Source organism: Phoca vitulina, unplaced genomic scaffold (assembly GCF_004348235.1).
Source record: "Phoca vitulina isolate PV1807 unplaced genomic scaffold, GSC_HSeal_1.0 scaffold68, whole genome shotgun sequence".
NCBI classification, from domain to species: domain Eukaryota; kingdom Metazoa; phylum Chordata; class Mammalia; order Carnivora; family Phocidae; genus Phoca; species Phoca vitulina.
The window spans coordinates 4,220,713-4,237,488 of record NW_022589771.1 but is presented as its reverse complement, the minus strand read 5'-3'; the positions used below and the strand labels follow the sequence as shown (position 1 = coordinate 4,237,488).

General features: G+C 39.6%; 1 protein-coding gene across 3 annotated transcripts in view; it reads left to right on the top strand.

The window, feature by feature from the left end:
• The window catches only part of DSCAM (DS cell adhesion molecule), a 791,005-nt gene that overhangs the window by 108,490 nt on the left and 665,739 nt on the right, over positions 1-16,776 (top strand). For 2 of the 3 annotated variants that reach the window (XM_032392604.1, XM_032392602.1), the window contains exon 2: positions 16,108-16,425. In XM_032392604.1, the coding sequence (XP_032248495.1) occupies positions 16,108-16,425 (318 nt within the window). Of the gene's footprint in view, positions 1-16,107; positions 16,426-16,776 lie in introns of those variants that run through there. The other variant, XM_032392603.1, reaches the window with a different exon arrangement.

Genomic DNA, 16,776 nt, shown 5'->3' with positions numbered 1-16,776 from the left:
CTAAATTTAAAGTTTAGTTATGCACTTGGTGATACTGTCTTGGTGGAAGTGAGGGTAGCAGGCCACGTTAAATCGGATGACAGTAATGTCATACGTGGATGCAGCCACTAAGTAAAGGGGACACGCTCTCATCTTTGTATTGTACAGAACACAAATGTGAGATCTTGGATAACTAACTCCCTTCCTTCTCTTTGGCCTTTGTCTTCTGACCTAGTACAGTGTGGACCAGTAAACTCTCCGGTGATTTAAGGAGGCAGGGATGGAAGAAAATGCATTGCTCTGGGTAAAATGGTCTGTACGTGTACAGAGGGAATGATTAATCATCATGAAAGCTAATTTTAGAATGTTTTATTTCACTGCAGTGTGTTTATTTATATTTGGTTGACTTCAGTCAAGCAGCCATGTATTCAAGAAGCATTTCTTGGGATTCTACTGTGTGCTAGAAATGGTTGGAGGGATTGGAGATCTGTCAGGGAATTCAACCAACCAACCATCTATGATTTAGGAACTCAAACTTTAAGGAGTGGGAGAGACAGATAATCAAAAAACTGTAACAAATAAATAAATTATGCAAGACGCTAAAAAGTGATCAGCGTTGTGGAGAGAGACAGCTGCTGAGGGCAATCGGGAGTCCTTGCTATAGTGGAGGGCAGGATGAGGGCAAGCCTCAGGGAGAAGGCGGGGGCTCAGCAAAGGCTAGAGAAAGTGGGGGAACTGGCCAGGTGCGCCCTGGGAGAGGGGCATCCCAGGTAGAGGGAGGAGCCTGTGGGGATGCTATAGGAACCTAAAGAAGGCCCCGTGGCTGGAATGGAAGGAACAAGGGGGAGGAGTAGGAGGTGATAGCAGAGAAGGAACGGCAAGCACGGGTCATACAAAAATATTGGCTATTGTGCCAGAGAATGGGGGCCCCGGAGGGTTCCCAGCAGAGGAGAGAGACAACCTGAGATGTCTGCCTGGACCACTCTGGCTGATGGATTAGCATGTGTGTGTGGGGGGGTAGGGGGCGGCAAAAGTGGATGCCAGAGAGCCAGAGGGGCCTCTGTGACAATCCAGGGGTGAGAGGTGGTGCTTTGGACCAGGGAGGCAGCAGAAGAGATGGCAAGTGGCTGATTCTGAGCATATTTTGGAGGTGTAGCTACTGGACTTCCTCATGCAGTGAATGTAAGAGATGAGAAAAAGAGGGGTGTGAAGGGGGACCCCAAGTGTTTGGACTGAGGGACTGTAAGACCAGATGGCCATTAGTTCTTCTATTCAAACATGGATATTTTACGGATAGAATATTTTTGTATGTACCTTGTGTGATTCTAATTTATCACTTTCTGAAATATTGACAAATATGAAAAAGAATCACATGGAAGAGGAGGGTGGTAAAAGAACTTCATGAATGTGAGATGTTCAGAATATTGGATCCCAGAATACAGATGTCATGGAGGGGAGCAGGAAATTAGAGCAACAGTTTACCGGAGTCCCAATCAACTGATTCTCCCCCCTAAAGTCTTAAATGTTTGAGACTCCCAAATAAAGCTGTGTGAGTGGGATTTCTACATCCTGTGGTCCATCATCCAGAGCCCATGGGGTGCCGTTAGGCTCCATGCTGGCTGATGTGGGGTGGGGTGAACACCGGTCACCCTGTGATTCATACACGGAGAGGGGGGGCGCTGTTGTCTGTAAGGGTTGGTTAGACCTGCTTCTTACCGTGATTGGAATGAAACACTCTCTAGAAATACACTCACCTACTGACTTTGCTTTCTATGTTTTTTTCTTTTTAAGGTTTTTCTCCTAGTATTCACACCTGTATTTTCAAACTCTGTTTACACTGAAATGCTTCATTATTGTGGGCTAGATATCTACTTAATTTTATCGACTCTGCATGCCTGTGCTCCTTATCTTCCCCTGCTTTTTTCATATAATGATACTACCATTTTCGGTTAAATCAATATTTAGGGTTTACATTATTATAGCCATGTAAATATTAGCTACAGCTGAGCCACCTAGCACATTATGAATGCTTTTCCTTTCTATTACAGCTTTGTGTTTTCCCTGGGATTAATAATCACTGACTTTTTTGTTTACTTAGTCTTCACGGCATGCGTAACTAAGTCATCCCCCAAATTCTCTGACAGGACTAAGTACTCCTTTTAATACATTCAGATACATCAGGGTCTTTGAATGTTTATTTTTTATTTTTTTTGAAACATCCCTGGGAGCCCTCTCTCTGCACCTGTCTGGACTAGTTTCTACTCTACAGCTGTTATCTTGGAACCTTTCAGTCACTCTGGAAATTCCTTTCATGGAATTCCTCACCTGCATCTGAGTCTCTCTGTCCTCTGTATGTCATATACTCCTCTCCCTTGGTTTGCTGCCTTATTTATTCATTCCAGTAGCTTTCTGAATAGGGTGCACGAGAGGTAAAATTTTGGGGTTTGCATTATCTAAAAATGTCTTTGTTTACTTACTCGACACTCTGGGTGTAGATTTCTAGGTGAGCCCCATGACTGTGTCTATAAAGGACCACGTCAGGGTTCAGAGGTGAAAGATCAGGTCCTTGGCCTTCATACAGTTGTATGTCAGACAGCAGGTTTCAACTATGGAGAACCCCAAGGAAGATGGCACCTTTGTCCAAAGAAATGCCTTTCTATGTCAACGGAGGCCTGACTTGAGCTCTATTTAAGTGTCCACTGCATTATCTACGTACTCAGTGCTGTGTAAGCAGATGGTGTGCGAGGATGATAATGTCCCCTCTGCTGCATCCATGGTACAAATGTTTGAGCAATGAATGAATGAAGCCACATAAATGAGCAATATCTTGATGAAGCAAGGGCAAAAAAGTGAAAGACTAGATCAGCTGGCATGAAAGTACAGATGATGGTGGAGACAGGTGAGTTCTGTGCAATGTTCCCCAGTATTCCATGGGAAGCAGAGGGTTGTACCATACCTGGAACCCAGACACAGGCTCTTCTTGCCACTGCTTTGGAGATAGTAAGCACTGCTGGTAAGACAAGGCAACTGAACATCCAGACTCTGTCATTGTTCATTAATCCTTCCCCTGAAACTCCATTCAAATGGTAGTAAAGGCATTTATACATAATCCTAAGGACAAAGTGGAAGGGCGGGTAAGATGGTGGCAGCCATGAGTTGGCAATGATGGTAGATGAGTTGTCCAAGGTTTAACATACTGGAGAAAGCTGAAGAAAGTCACACAAGAGGAAGCCAATGAGCAGGTCTCTCACTCAGGTTAGTGAACTGAAGGGGCCAGCTTAGACTAGAGTCATTCCTCTGAGAGTCCTTCTAATTGAAAAGATTGCTGTTACTTACCACTTAGGCTACCTTTGCAGTTATCCAGATGGTCCTTCATTTTATTACTGAAACACAAAGGAAAATCTGTGCATTACCTGGAAAAATAAATTACTTTAAAAAGTAAGCTTATGGAAGTCCTTAGGCCAGAGCAAAATGGAAAATTGAGTGCCCCTGAACTTGGTGAAGTTCTAGCAAAAGAAAATGATGCTGAACAATGAGATTAACTAAGAAGCACGTGTTTTGTGTTTTTATTTTTTTATCATCATTATACTTCACTGCTTTCACTTAACATTTGTAGCTTAAGATTTCACTTCTGGAGTTAGATTTTACATCTTTCTGTGGGGTTCTCATTGCAATCTCTGGATTTAATTTATTTTGTTATTTAATCATAGGACAGGTGATTCAGTTGGCTTCAGTTTATTTCATTCCACCCCTTGCTTTGAGAGTCTCATTTTATTGCTTCAGTGTTCTGTTTGTTTCTGGTTCAGATTGCTGTGTTTTTGGACATTTGTTTTTGTAGTGTTTTCTCTCTCCCCAAGGCTTTTAATCTTCAGGAAATAATTCTGTCAACATTATTATGTTATTAGCTTTATTTCCCACTCTCTTTTTCTGATGATTTTTTAAATTTGAAATACCTCATGTGAATCTGTAGTGTCGCATTTTTCATTAATTTGTCCTATTTTTGTTTGTTCCCAAATGCTGCCAAATGCTAAGGAGTCATTGACATCATTTTGGTTTATTCATGTGCTTTATCGCATGGGGTCATAATTCCCAGAGTGCCTTCTGCTCTTTCCAAATCACTAGCCACTTTCATGCCTTTGGAAAACTTTGAGCCTAAAATGTAAATGCTAGAACATAGCAAGCTACATGCAGATCACAGTGTCTGTATTCTTCTCTAAAAATGTACACGTAACCGCCAACAATGTTACTGAGAGTTACTTTCATCCATCCAAAGGGACAGAGAGACTTTATCTCTAAAATGAATTCCCTGTACACATATGGAAATAATTCTCTAGAAGGATAATGCAAACAATACTTAGACATTTTCTGAGCAAAAACATTAACATTTTTCTTATTTTTTTTTCCTCCAGAGATTTGTAAAAACACATAGCAAAATTGAGCCTTTTTTCCCTTGTTGAAAAATCAGTACAAATATTGGATGAAAAGAACATTTTTTACACATGGTACCTAAATCTCATAAATGTGTTCTTCTTATAATATCTGAGAAATTCTTTTTCTCACTCACTGTCCCTTGACATCTATATAATGGAGTTTTGATTATAATAGATGATGCATATGAAATACAGATTAAATATTGTTCCTTAAAAGGATAGTTTTTGGCTGTATACAGTATGAAAACCATAATACTTTTTTTGAACATTTATTCATTCAATAAGAATTTGAGAGCCTCTATTATGTACTAGTCAGTGCACCAGTTACCAGGAATACAGCTGTGTCATCTCTATGCGGTGTACCTTTTGCAGATTACAGTTAGATGCGGGGTCCACACCAAACAACTAAGAAAAGAATTATGAATGAATTATGCAGAAGGCTGACAGGTAGGGCAAGGGGTCTAGTCTGGGAGGTGGAAGACCAGGAAGACGTTTCTAAGGGATTGATGTGTAAGTTGAGATTGAAAGAATGAGTAGTAGCACATGGAGCAAAAGATGGTGAAATATTCCAGCAAAGGGCCCAGTATCTTTGCAGGCTCTGAGGTGGGAAGAGGTTTGGGGACCCAAGACACTGGGGAGCCCAGTGTGGCTGGACTCTGGTAAACCTTCAGCATGAGGTAAGATTGAGTTTTTTTATGCATAATTTATTAAGATCAAAATACAAGAAGGCAGATTCCATCTCAACCAGAAACACTGATAGATCATCCCCATGCTAAAAAAGAAAGAAACTCAGTTCTCTGTTCTCCTTTTCAATTTGCTCTTGCTCACTGTATTTTCAGAATTCCTTCATGCAATTTGGAGTTCTCTTGTTAGGTACAAAACATTCAGGATTGTTATGTCATTTTGATGAATTGACCACTTTCTCATTAGGAAATTGCCATCCTAGTAATCTTTTTTGGGTAGTGTTAGCAGGGAATTTTTAAAATCCTTTTACTATTAATCTGCCTGTTTCTTTATATTTTATTTTATTGTTGTATATTTAATTTTATTAGGAGTTGCCAGACTGTTTTCCAAAGTGTATAATTTTACATTCTCATCATAATATATGAGAGTTTCAGTTGCTCGAAATCCTACCAAAATTTTGTAATGTCTCCTTTTTTTTTTTTAAGTTTTTATTTAAATTCCAGTTGGTTAACACACAGTGTTATATTAGTTTCAGGTGTACAATATAGTGATTCAACACTTCCATACATACCTGGTGCTCATCACAACAGGTGCCCTCCTTAATTCCCATCATCTATTTCACCCATCACCTCCCACCTCCCTTCTAGTGACTATCAGTTCTGTTCTGTGTAGTTAAGAGTCTGTTTCTTGGTTTGCCGCTTTCTCTTTGCTCCTTTGTTTTGTTTCTTAAATTCCACATGTGAGTGAGATCATATGGTATTTGTCTTTCTCTGACTTATTTCACTTGGCATAATACTCTGTAGCTCCATTCATGTGTTTGCAAAGATTTCATTCTTTTTTATGGCTCTAATATTCCATTGTATGTATGTATATATATATATATGCCACCTCTTCCTTATCCATTCATCTATCAATGGACATGGGCTATTTCCATAATTTGGCTGTTGTAGATAATGCTGCTATAAACATCGGGGTGCATGTATCCCTTTGAATTAGTATTTTTGCATTCCTTGGGTAAATACCCAGTAGTGCAATTGCTGGGTTGTAAGGTAGTTCTATTGTTAACTTTTTTATTAAACTTTTTTTAAACTTTATTTTTTAAAGTAAACTCTACCCCCAACATGGAACCCATGACCCCAAGATCAAGAGTCACATGTTCTACTGACTGAGCCAGCCAGGCACCCCTATTTTTAACTTTCTGAGGAACCTCCATACTGTTTTCCAGAGTGGCTGCCCCAGCTTGCATTCCCACCAACAGTGCATAAGGGGTCCCTTTTCTCTGCATCCTTGCCAAAACCTGTTGTTCCAGTTTTTTGTTTTTTTGTTTTTTTTGTTTTTTTTTGAGTACCGTTAGCTTGGGATTTTTTTATCCTTTTACTTTTAATTTACCTGTTTTTTATATTTTAAAATGAATTTCTCCTAGATAACTATGGTTAGGTTTTGATTTTTCACCTAATCTGACAATTTCTGCCTTTTAATTGTCACGTTCAGCCATTTATATGTGATGTGAACATCAGTTGTTTAGATTTAAATCTACCATCTTTATACTTGCTTCCTATTTATTCCATCTATTTTCTGTTGTTTTTTTCTTTTCTTGTCTCCTTTTGGATTAGTGGAGTATTTTTTTAATGATCAATTTTATCTACCTAATGGGTTAATACCTAAGTTCTGTTTGATTTACCTTTTGTTTTTTTTTTTTAAGTGATTGCTTTAGGGTTTATAATAGACATCCTTAAATTAACATGGCCTACTTTCAAATTATATTATAGCACTTAATGTATAGTAGACGAAACTTATAGCAGTAGATTGTCGTTTCCCTCCTCCCGCCGGCCTTTGTGCTAATACTGTCATTCATTTTATCTCTACATATGTTATAAACCCCCCAATACATTACTATCATTTTTGCTATTAACAGTAAATTGTCTTTTGATGATATTTTTAAATGAGGAAATACATTTTTTATATTTACTTATATACATACCATCTTTTGGCACTCTTCATTTCTTTTGTGAGGTCATGAATATCTATCTGGTATTTTCCTTCTGCCCCGAAGACTTCCTTTAACATTTCTTATATTGCTTGTCTACTGTCACTGAGTTCTCTTAACTTATGGATCTGTGAAAAGCCATTATTATTTCACCTTCATTATGAAAGTATTTTTTGGCTGTGTATAGAATTTTAGATGGCAGGAGTTTTTTTCTTTATTCTTTTTAAATAATGCTTATTTTTTCTCCACTGTCTTCCGGTTTGCATTGTTTCTGAGAAGTTAGCCATCATTCTTATCTGTATTTCTCTGTCTGTAGTGTATATTTTACTTACAAATCTGGCTGCCTTTAAGATTTTTCTCTTTATCATCGGCCTTCAGAAATGTAAATATGATGTATCACGGTGGGATTTTTTTTCATGTTTCTTCTGTTCAGTGTTTATTGAATTTATGGGATATTTGGAGTTCCAGTACTCATTAAATGTTGAAAATTTTGGATGTTAAAAATTTTCTGTCTCACTTTCTCCTCCTGGAACTCCAATTATACATATATTAGGTCATGTGAGATAGCCCCCCATCTCACTAATATTTTTTAAGATTTATTTATTTGAGAGAGAAAGAGCACACGTGCACACACGTGAATGAGTGGGGGGAGCGGCAAAAGGAGAGAGAATCTCAAGGAGCCTCCCAGCTGAGCATGGAACCTGACGTGGGGCTGGATCTCACAACCCTGAGATCAGGACCTGAGCGGAAGTCACAAGTCAGACGCTTAACCGACTGAGCCACCCAGGCGCCTCACTAATTTTTTGTTTATTGTCTTCAGACCTTTTTTCTTTGTTTTTTAATTTGTGTAGTTTCTCCTGCTCCATCTTCTGGTTCACTGATGTTTTCTTCCGCAACATCTAATCTGCTGTTAATTTCATTTTCATGTTTTCATTTCATATATTGAATTTTTAATCTCAAGACTTTCCATCTTGGCTATTTGTATGGTCTCCATTTCTTTTGTCAATATGGCTTTGCTTTTCTCTGCTATCTTGAAGATATTGGGAGATTATTTATAATAGCTGCTTAGGGTCCATGCCTGTGAATTCTATCATCTCTCATTCTGTTTCTATGAATGAATTTGTTCCTGATAATAGATCATATTTTCCTGCTTGTGTCCATTTTTTTATTGAATACCAGACATTGCAAATGTTACATTATTGATTATTAGATTTTGTTCTTTTCCATTAACTAGTATTAAAATGTGTTTTTCTGGGCAGTTAAGTTACTTGGAATCAATTCCATTCCTTCTGAGATCCATTCTGGGATCACTTTTAGGCTTTGTTATGGTCCATTTGGCCCTCAGTGTTGTACTGATACACTTCAGAGTACTCTAGCTAATACCCAAGCATTAGTTCTTTCCACTCTGGCCGGCCAGAGTATGAACCAGTCTCTTCTCCACGGGAGTTTCAGGGATTTTCCACCTGCTCCTTTCTGGTGTTTCTTATCCAGCAGTTTCCTCATATACATGCAAATATCCGTACACAGCTAAAGACTCATGGAAGAGATTCTTCTTTGGGTCTCCAGAGCTCCCCGGAGGAAGTCTGTGCAACTTCCTTCTCTCTGCTTTGTACATCTAGCAATCTTGGCTTCCCCACACCTCACATTTGGTTTTCTCAGCTCAGAAATTCCACCAAGTTCTACTGAGGTTTCCTCCTTTTGAAAGGATTTGGGAACTCTCTCTGGACAGTAGGCTGGGCACTTACAGGGCCCAGTTCATTTGTCCCCTTCTTTTCATGGCTTACTGTTCTGTATTACCTGACATGTTTACTTGTGGAAGGATAAATCCAGTTCCTGGCTTTTTGTTTGTTTTGTTTTATCATGGCCAGAAACAGAATTTCATATTTCAAAGTTTTATGCCACTGTGAAGTTTTATCCAGTTCTTATTCATAAGAGTAGTTGCACCATTGCTTCAGTGCTGGGGAATAGATAGAATAATTGAAATATATTAGAGTTAAATGCATAACATATGGGCATGTTTTTATAGCCTGCTGTAGAATTATTTTATAGAAGTTTGGAATGCTTTCCAAGTCATTATGAGACTATTCATTTATCTGCTTTCAGATCATCTGATCAAAATGACACTAAATTTCAAAGCATTTATTCAAACATAAAAACATTTTGGAGTCTCTGAATCAGCGAAAGGTTTTGCTTTCTAGATAATATTTACCAAAGGCAAAGTTATATCCCTTTTCATTTTGGAAGGCCTTTACAGAAGCAGTACATTTTACTAAGCACATCCACTCACATATTCTTATAAAATCAATAAAAGTATCTTAGTCCTAAATGGCATTTCCATTTGAAATGAATATACCCAATTTGCAAATCGAATGGTCTGTTTTGGTTCTCATGTTTTCTGATCTCTCTGAAGCAATTGACACTGTTGAAAACCACTGGTTGACTTCCCCAAATGCTATCCTTTTCTTTCTAAGGCATCATTCTCTCTCGGATTTGGGCTCCTGATTTCATAATATCCTCTTAATCTTCATGATGGATTTTTATTTTTCCATTTCTTTAAAATATTTAACTTCTTAATTGAAGTATAGAATATGTACACAAAAGTGTACATATCATAGTGCATAGCTCAGTGAAATTTTCATTAGCTTAGCACATCAGTGTACGCAGCACCCAGATCAAGAAAATGAACACAGCTAGCAGCCTGGATGCCCCTATGACTTTTCATTCTCTTTGCCCCCCAACCTGTGATTCTCAACATCATCAATTAGTGTTTTCTATTTTTATGCCTGGCATAAATGGAATAATACATTATTTACTCTTGTTGTGTCTATTTGTTTGCTTCAACATTATGGTTGTAAGATTTATATATTTTTTGTAATATAGATTATTCATTCCTACTGTTATATAGTGATGCAGTGTACAAATATATCATACTATTTACTACTGATGGATATTTGAGTGATTTCCAGTTGGGGACTTTTACAAACAGGACTGCTATGAATATTCCAGTGTGTGGTTTTTGGTGAGTGTATGCATACATTTCTGTTGGATAAATACCTAGCAGGTGAATTGTTGAGTCATTAAATATGCATATGTTCCACTTTAGTAGATACTGATGAACAGTTTTCCACACTGATTTTATCAGTTTATACTCCCACCTGCAGCGAATGAGGTTCCTTTTGTTCCATATCCTTGAGACACTCAGTATATTCTGTCTTTTCCACTTTAATCATTCAGTGGCTTTTTTCACTTGTCGTGACGTTATCAAGGGTCATCTGTGTCTATATTATGCATCAGCATTTCGTTTCTCATTGCTGCTGAATACAGTTCCACTGGATGGACACACCAGTGGTAACTCTTTCTGCTTTTTTTTTTTTTTTTTTTTTTTTAAGATTTTATTTGAGAGAGAGAGAGCGAGAGAGCAAGCACAAGCTGGAGGGGTGGAGAGGCAGAGGGAGAGGGAGAAACAGATTCTCCACTGAGCAGGGAGCCCAACACAGGGCTTGATCCCAGGACCCTGGGATCATGACCTGAGCCAAAGGCAGATGCTTAACTGAGCCACCCAGGCGCCCCTCCTCATGCTTTTAATTTGACTTTTCTGATGACTAGTTACATTCAGTATTTTTTCATGTGCATATTGGCTACTTGTATAATGGTTTTTGTACATTTTTTTAAATCAGATTCTCTTTTTCTTATTGATTTTCTTATTGATTCTATTGTAGGATTCCATTATGGATTGGGGTGCCAGTCCTTGGTCAGATATCCTTTGCTCACCTTTTATATATTAAGTATTCCTGAGGATCCATCTCTGTTTTTTTTTTTTTTTAAGATTTTTATTTATTTATTTGAGAGAGACAGAGAGAGAGAGCAAGCACAAGCAGGGGGGAAGGGCAGAGGAAAAGGGAGAAGCAGATTCCCTGCTTAGCAGGGAACCCAGTGTGGGGCTCGATCCCAGGATCCTGGGATCATGACCTGAGTGGAAGGCAGACACTTAACTGAACCACCCAGGCACCCCATATCTCTGGTTTTTTTTTTAACTTTTATTTTATTTTTCAAATTTTAATTCCAGTGTAGTTAATGTACAGTGTTATATTATTTTCAGGTGTACAATATAGTGATTCAACACTTCCGTATGTTACTCAGGGCTCATCAAGATAGATGGACTCTTAATCCCCTTCACCTATTTCACCCAGTCCCCCACCCACCCCATCTCTGGTTTTTGTGTCTTCTTGTTCTTTACACTCTCTTTGGTACATTTCACCCAGTGGTGGGCTTCAGTTTCCCTGATTGTGGCATCTCTCTCTGGGGTCTTAGACCCCTCTTCCCACCTCACTAGTGGGTGGCCCAAAGGCAGTGCCCCCTTAACTTTAGTGAATCTGACATTGTTGTTTTCTCTGCCCAACCAGCTCTGCCTTGGATATTCTCTATTTTCACTCACGGCACAATGACGCAGCCAGGCATGCAAACTATTGAATTTGACCATAATGACTTTTTTTCCTCTTCCTCAGTCTCATTCCTTCCAATGAATGCCCACACATTCTGGCAGGATCACATAAGACATGTTCATATAGTTAGGCTTTCTCTTCCCTTCACTCCACCAATGACTGGGCAGGTCACTGAGGCCATGCCCACAGCAGCCTAATCAGACTTCCTGCCTCTAGTCTCCACTCCTTGTAAATCCAGTGTTTACTTTCTAAAACTACAATTTGGGAAAGCGTCAATTTGTTCTGCATCAAAGCTTTCACTGATTCTCTTTTTTTTTAAAACAGTTTTATCGAGATATCATTTGCATACAATAAAATGCACCCATTTGTACAATTCAGTGGTTTTTAGTAAACTTACAGGTCTGTACAACCTTCACCACAGTCAAGTTTAGACCATTTTAATCACCTCACAAAGAAACTCTGCATCCCTTAGCTACCACCTTATCACCCCCTCACCCTCACCCACAGCTCTAAGGAAACCACTCCTTTCTGTCCCTACAGAGTTGTCTCTTCTGGACATTTCATGTGAATTTACATGATCGTAGAGTGTGTGGCCTTTTGTGATTCGCTTTTTTCACTTGTCATGACGTTATCAAGGGTCATCCGTGTCTATATTATGCATCAGTATTTCGTTTCTCATTGCTGCTGAATCCAGTTCCACTGGAGGGACACACCAGATTTTGTTGATCCGTTCTGCAGTTGGACACTGCAGTCATTCCCACATCTGGCTATTATAAATGATGCTGCTTTAACTCTTGTGTACAAGTTTTTTTAATGGATGTGTATATTCATTTCTCTTGGGTATATACGTATGGATGGGACTTCCTGTTGCCCGCAGAATTAAGCTCATGCTTTTCAGCATGAGATCTGATACCACTTATGATCTAGACTTTATAATAAGCATCTGAAATGGAAGCTTCCTGAGATCACCCTCCAAGTCTTGGATGTTCGTGTGTCCCCAGCCCTGAGCACAGTGCCAGGTCATTAGTAGGTGATGAGCAAGTGTGAAAAGAATAAGTGAGTATACAGAACCTCAAGCACCTGCTCCCAAATTGTGCATCACTCTTAGTTCAGCCGTGAAGTTCCTGTTATCCGGTATCTTCTTGCCTCTCTCCTGTCTGTGATGACTAAGTGTCCTAACATTTTTATGCCCTCTGCCTAGAATCTACTTTCCTCTTCTCTTCTGGAGAGTTTCCCTCATCTTCCCCAGGCTGGGGTAGTTTCTCTTCTTTCTTCTCCTGTAGCATTTTGTGAATAATTCTGCGATGACCCTCAGCAAAGAATTATCATCGATCTCTTTACTGATCGTGACAACCTCTAGACCAAAAATTCCTTGAGATCAGTATTCTGACTCATGTGAATTTTCATTCCTGGGCCCTTGCCTGAAGCCTGGTGTAGGGCAGGTGCTCCATAAATACTCTCACATGAAGGAACGATCATGTCATTGCTTTCTCTAACATTTCTTTCATGTCTCTTCACCTGGCCAGATCTAGAATTTAAAGAAAGCAATATAGACTTATTCTTCTTTTTAGTGTAACATTCTTCTTTATGTTGTCACAGGAGCCCTGCTTATACCATCTGTTATAACGATATAAAACGTGGAGAAATCTGCCAATGAAAGAGCAATCCTCCGAAGCCCCTTCCTTCAGCGTCCTTAGTGTCCATACCCCAGGATTTTATATGCCAAGTTGTGCGGCAAGATTATGTCAAATGTTTTGTTTAGCTTTCTGTTATTAAACTGCAGTTAGTTTCAGGGAAATTTCACACACACGTAATTCACAGTGAGATTGCCTGTGCCCTTACTGGAGGGAGCAAATGTTGCTGTATTTAAAGTGCATGCAGCATGCCATAAAATGAAGTACTATTATTTAAGCAGATGGATGGCCCCTTAGATGGAAGAAACAGAAGCTGCTGGAATATAGTTTGGGTTTTCTCTTGCCTGTGGCCATATGATGTGTATCTTAGAGAATGAGTTTATGTTACATTATTAAACCCAGTGGTGTGAAGTAGGAAGACTAATGGGAAATACCTTTAAAAAATGTAAGGAGAAGTGACAGTAATCCCCTGTGGGTCACTTATCTTCTTAACTACTAGGATTAAACATTTATTTTGCATTTTTCTCACAGTCATTTAAATAATTTCACATTTATATATGAAATATTTCTTACATACATTCACATTTTCAAAGACTTGCTCTTCTTAGCAAGGCTACTTTTATGAGACGAGAGAATGAATTCAAATATGACTAAATTTTATTTAGTTCGAATTACCCAAATCCAGTTGACAGAAGAGTCATGTGTGTGGGGGGGAACAAAAAAGGATCTGGGTGGAATTAATTAGCCTCGAAGAGTGACAGTTACCTCACTCCTAACAATGTGTTTGGGGTGATGTCAGTTTCCTAGAAAGCTCAAATGTAAAATCACGGTGCCACCATCAGCATTTTTATTTGAGTTGAAAGCTGTAATGTTTAACTATTAACTGTGCTTCCGATCTGAGCCAATTTCTTAGTTAGCAATAATTTTCATATTCTGATTTACGGAGCATTGCTAAAGTCTTTAGTTATGGTTGGCAGAGAAAGCCATCAAACAGTTACAACTTGATGAACACCCCTGCCTGTCTTTTGGAGTAAATCTATCACTTTTATAAAGTGGATTTTTCTTCGCCATCTTTTGACACATGGCATCCCCTCTGTTTGCCCGCTCGGAGATAGTTGGCACTGCCCCCCCCCGGTGGGCAAGCTGGTGGGCGCTGCCCAGGAGGGAGATGGAAGAGGAAGTGGGGGGATGTTCGGGGGAGCTATCTGGGGGATGCTGAATCGCATAAACGCAGCTTTCCTGGGGATTGGCTTTATAGAGTAAAGGCAGCTGTATAATGAGATTAGATCTTCATCAGAAAGACCGAATCCTGTGTCTGTGACCTCCTAACCCTGAATCCTTGGTCAAGTGACAACCCTCTGAATCTCCCCATCTTCTTCTGCCGGGGGGAGCCTATACTCCTCTGGCAGAGCTGCTACTCACAAGACTAGAATAACAGCTTGAGTATCGTGACATGGCCTGGGACGGGGTAGGTGCTCCTTAACTAGTATTCGCATCTCTGCCCAATGAGATTAATTCCAAGTATTGAGGGCTTCTTTTCTCTCTTGTGAATATGTGACAAGCATCTGTTTTTAGGAAGTCATATATAAGCGCTAACATCTGAGAAGTAGGTCTTTGTGGCATTTTAACATCTGGTTAATTTTTGGATTCTAGAAGTTGTTTCCTTTGTTCACGTAGATGACACTCTGTGACTATTTGTTACTGAGTGCAACGTGGGCACTCAGTCAGTGAATTAAAAAGCCAAATATGTGTGAACTGGTTTGTAGATATTTTATTTGTAGCAATTAAAACAGAAACAATTTAAATAACTAAGATCAAGACAATAGTTTAGAAAATCATATTAGGGAAAATGTGCATCCACTATTCACTTGCAAGGTCTGTAGAGGAATATGGAATTTGGTATATGAAATAATGTTAAGAGAATGAAGCACAGCCGGTAACAATTGCATATTTTATGTCTACACATTATGACATAGAATAATCATATAGGTACGGCATGTAGGCAGATGGACCAGGAGAAGAAATATAAAAATCAGAACAGAAACTGTCATGGGCTGGTGGAATTGAGTGATACTTCTGTCAAAGTTCTCTATTATTACTCTACCTTTTCAATAAAAAAAAATGCATCGTTGATGGGACACTATTTTTATTTTTTATTTATTTTTTATTTTTATTTTTTTGAAGATTTTATTTATTTGAGACAGAGAGAATGAGAGAGAGAGAGAGGGGGGAGGGTCAGAGGGAGAAGCGGGCTCCCTGCCGAGTAGGGAGCCCGATGCGGGACTCAATCCAGGGACTCCAGGATCATGACCTGAGCCGAAGGCAGTCGCTCAACCAACTGAGCCACCCAGGCGCCCTGGACACTATTTTTAGAAAAACAGTTGTGCTTTTTAAAAATGTTTTACCTATAAATGTAGGTTTTAATTTTTCAAAATTGTGACTAATTTCATTCAGAATATCTCTCAGTGTACCTCCCAACCAGAGCAATTTGGTCCTAGCGACTGGACCTAGTCATTCATTCCTTTAGCTTCTGTTCACCCAGTACCTGCCGGGTGTTAGGCGCTGAGCTCTGGGTAAGAGCATGAACAAATCATGACATTTTTCTCATGGGGAGACAGACAATAGATGAATACAAAATACACAGCATAAATCCCAGTAGTGGTCAGTACTGTGGAGGCAGAATGGGGTGTGGGGAACAGGCTGGTAAGTAATCTATTATAAGTTAAGATCTGGGATAACTTATCAGTTTGTGTACAAGGTATGAAGTGAGGATGGTAGCTTATTCCCTAGTACCAGCCTCTCTGTCCATAGTAGTTGAGAAATTTTGAATGATTTCATTTTAGTCAAACCTGGCGATTATTTCTCAAAACAACCTTGTGGGGCCAGGTTGACTGAAGGCCAAGTTCGGAATGTGTGCCTTACTGACCAATTCTTGTGTTGTCTTCTTGTAGTTTTCAGTGAGGACCTTCACTCCAGCCTCTACTTTGTCAATGCATCTCTGCAAGAGGTAGTGTTTGCGAGCACCACGGGGACCCTGGTGCCCTGCCCCGCTGCAGGCGTCCCTCCTGTGTCTCTCAGATGGTACCTAGCAACGGGCGAGGAGATCTACGATGTCCCCGGGATCCGCCACGTCCACCCCAACGGCACTCTCCAAATTTTTCCCTTCCCTCCTTCAAGCTTTAGTACCTTAATCCATGATAATACTTATTATTGCACAGCTGAAAATCCTTCAGGGAAAATTAGAAGTCAGGATGTCCACATCAAGGCTGGTGAGTACAGTTCCTCTGCTTTGTTCCCTCTATGCCTGCTAGGGGGTGGGGCTGGGGGGGCAGGGTGGGGGGTGGATGGTGACAAACAGGCGCCATCAGCTGAGAACTAATGAAAACCCAATGGTCAGTTCATTCTGACAGTGCTGGTGGCTTCTTTGAGATGCCCGAGCATCCCTTGACTTGGTTTCAAAATGGCCTTATGTCGCTAGAACTAAGACATAAAATTAGTGAGAGCAAGTGGGTAAGATTTAAACTGTAACCCAATTGTATTGTATTTTGATTTTTTAAAAAGATTTTATTTATTTATTTGTCAGAGAGAGAGACAGGCAGGTGGTGGGGGAGTGGGGAGGA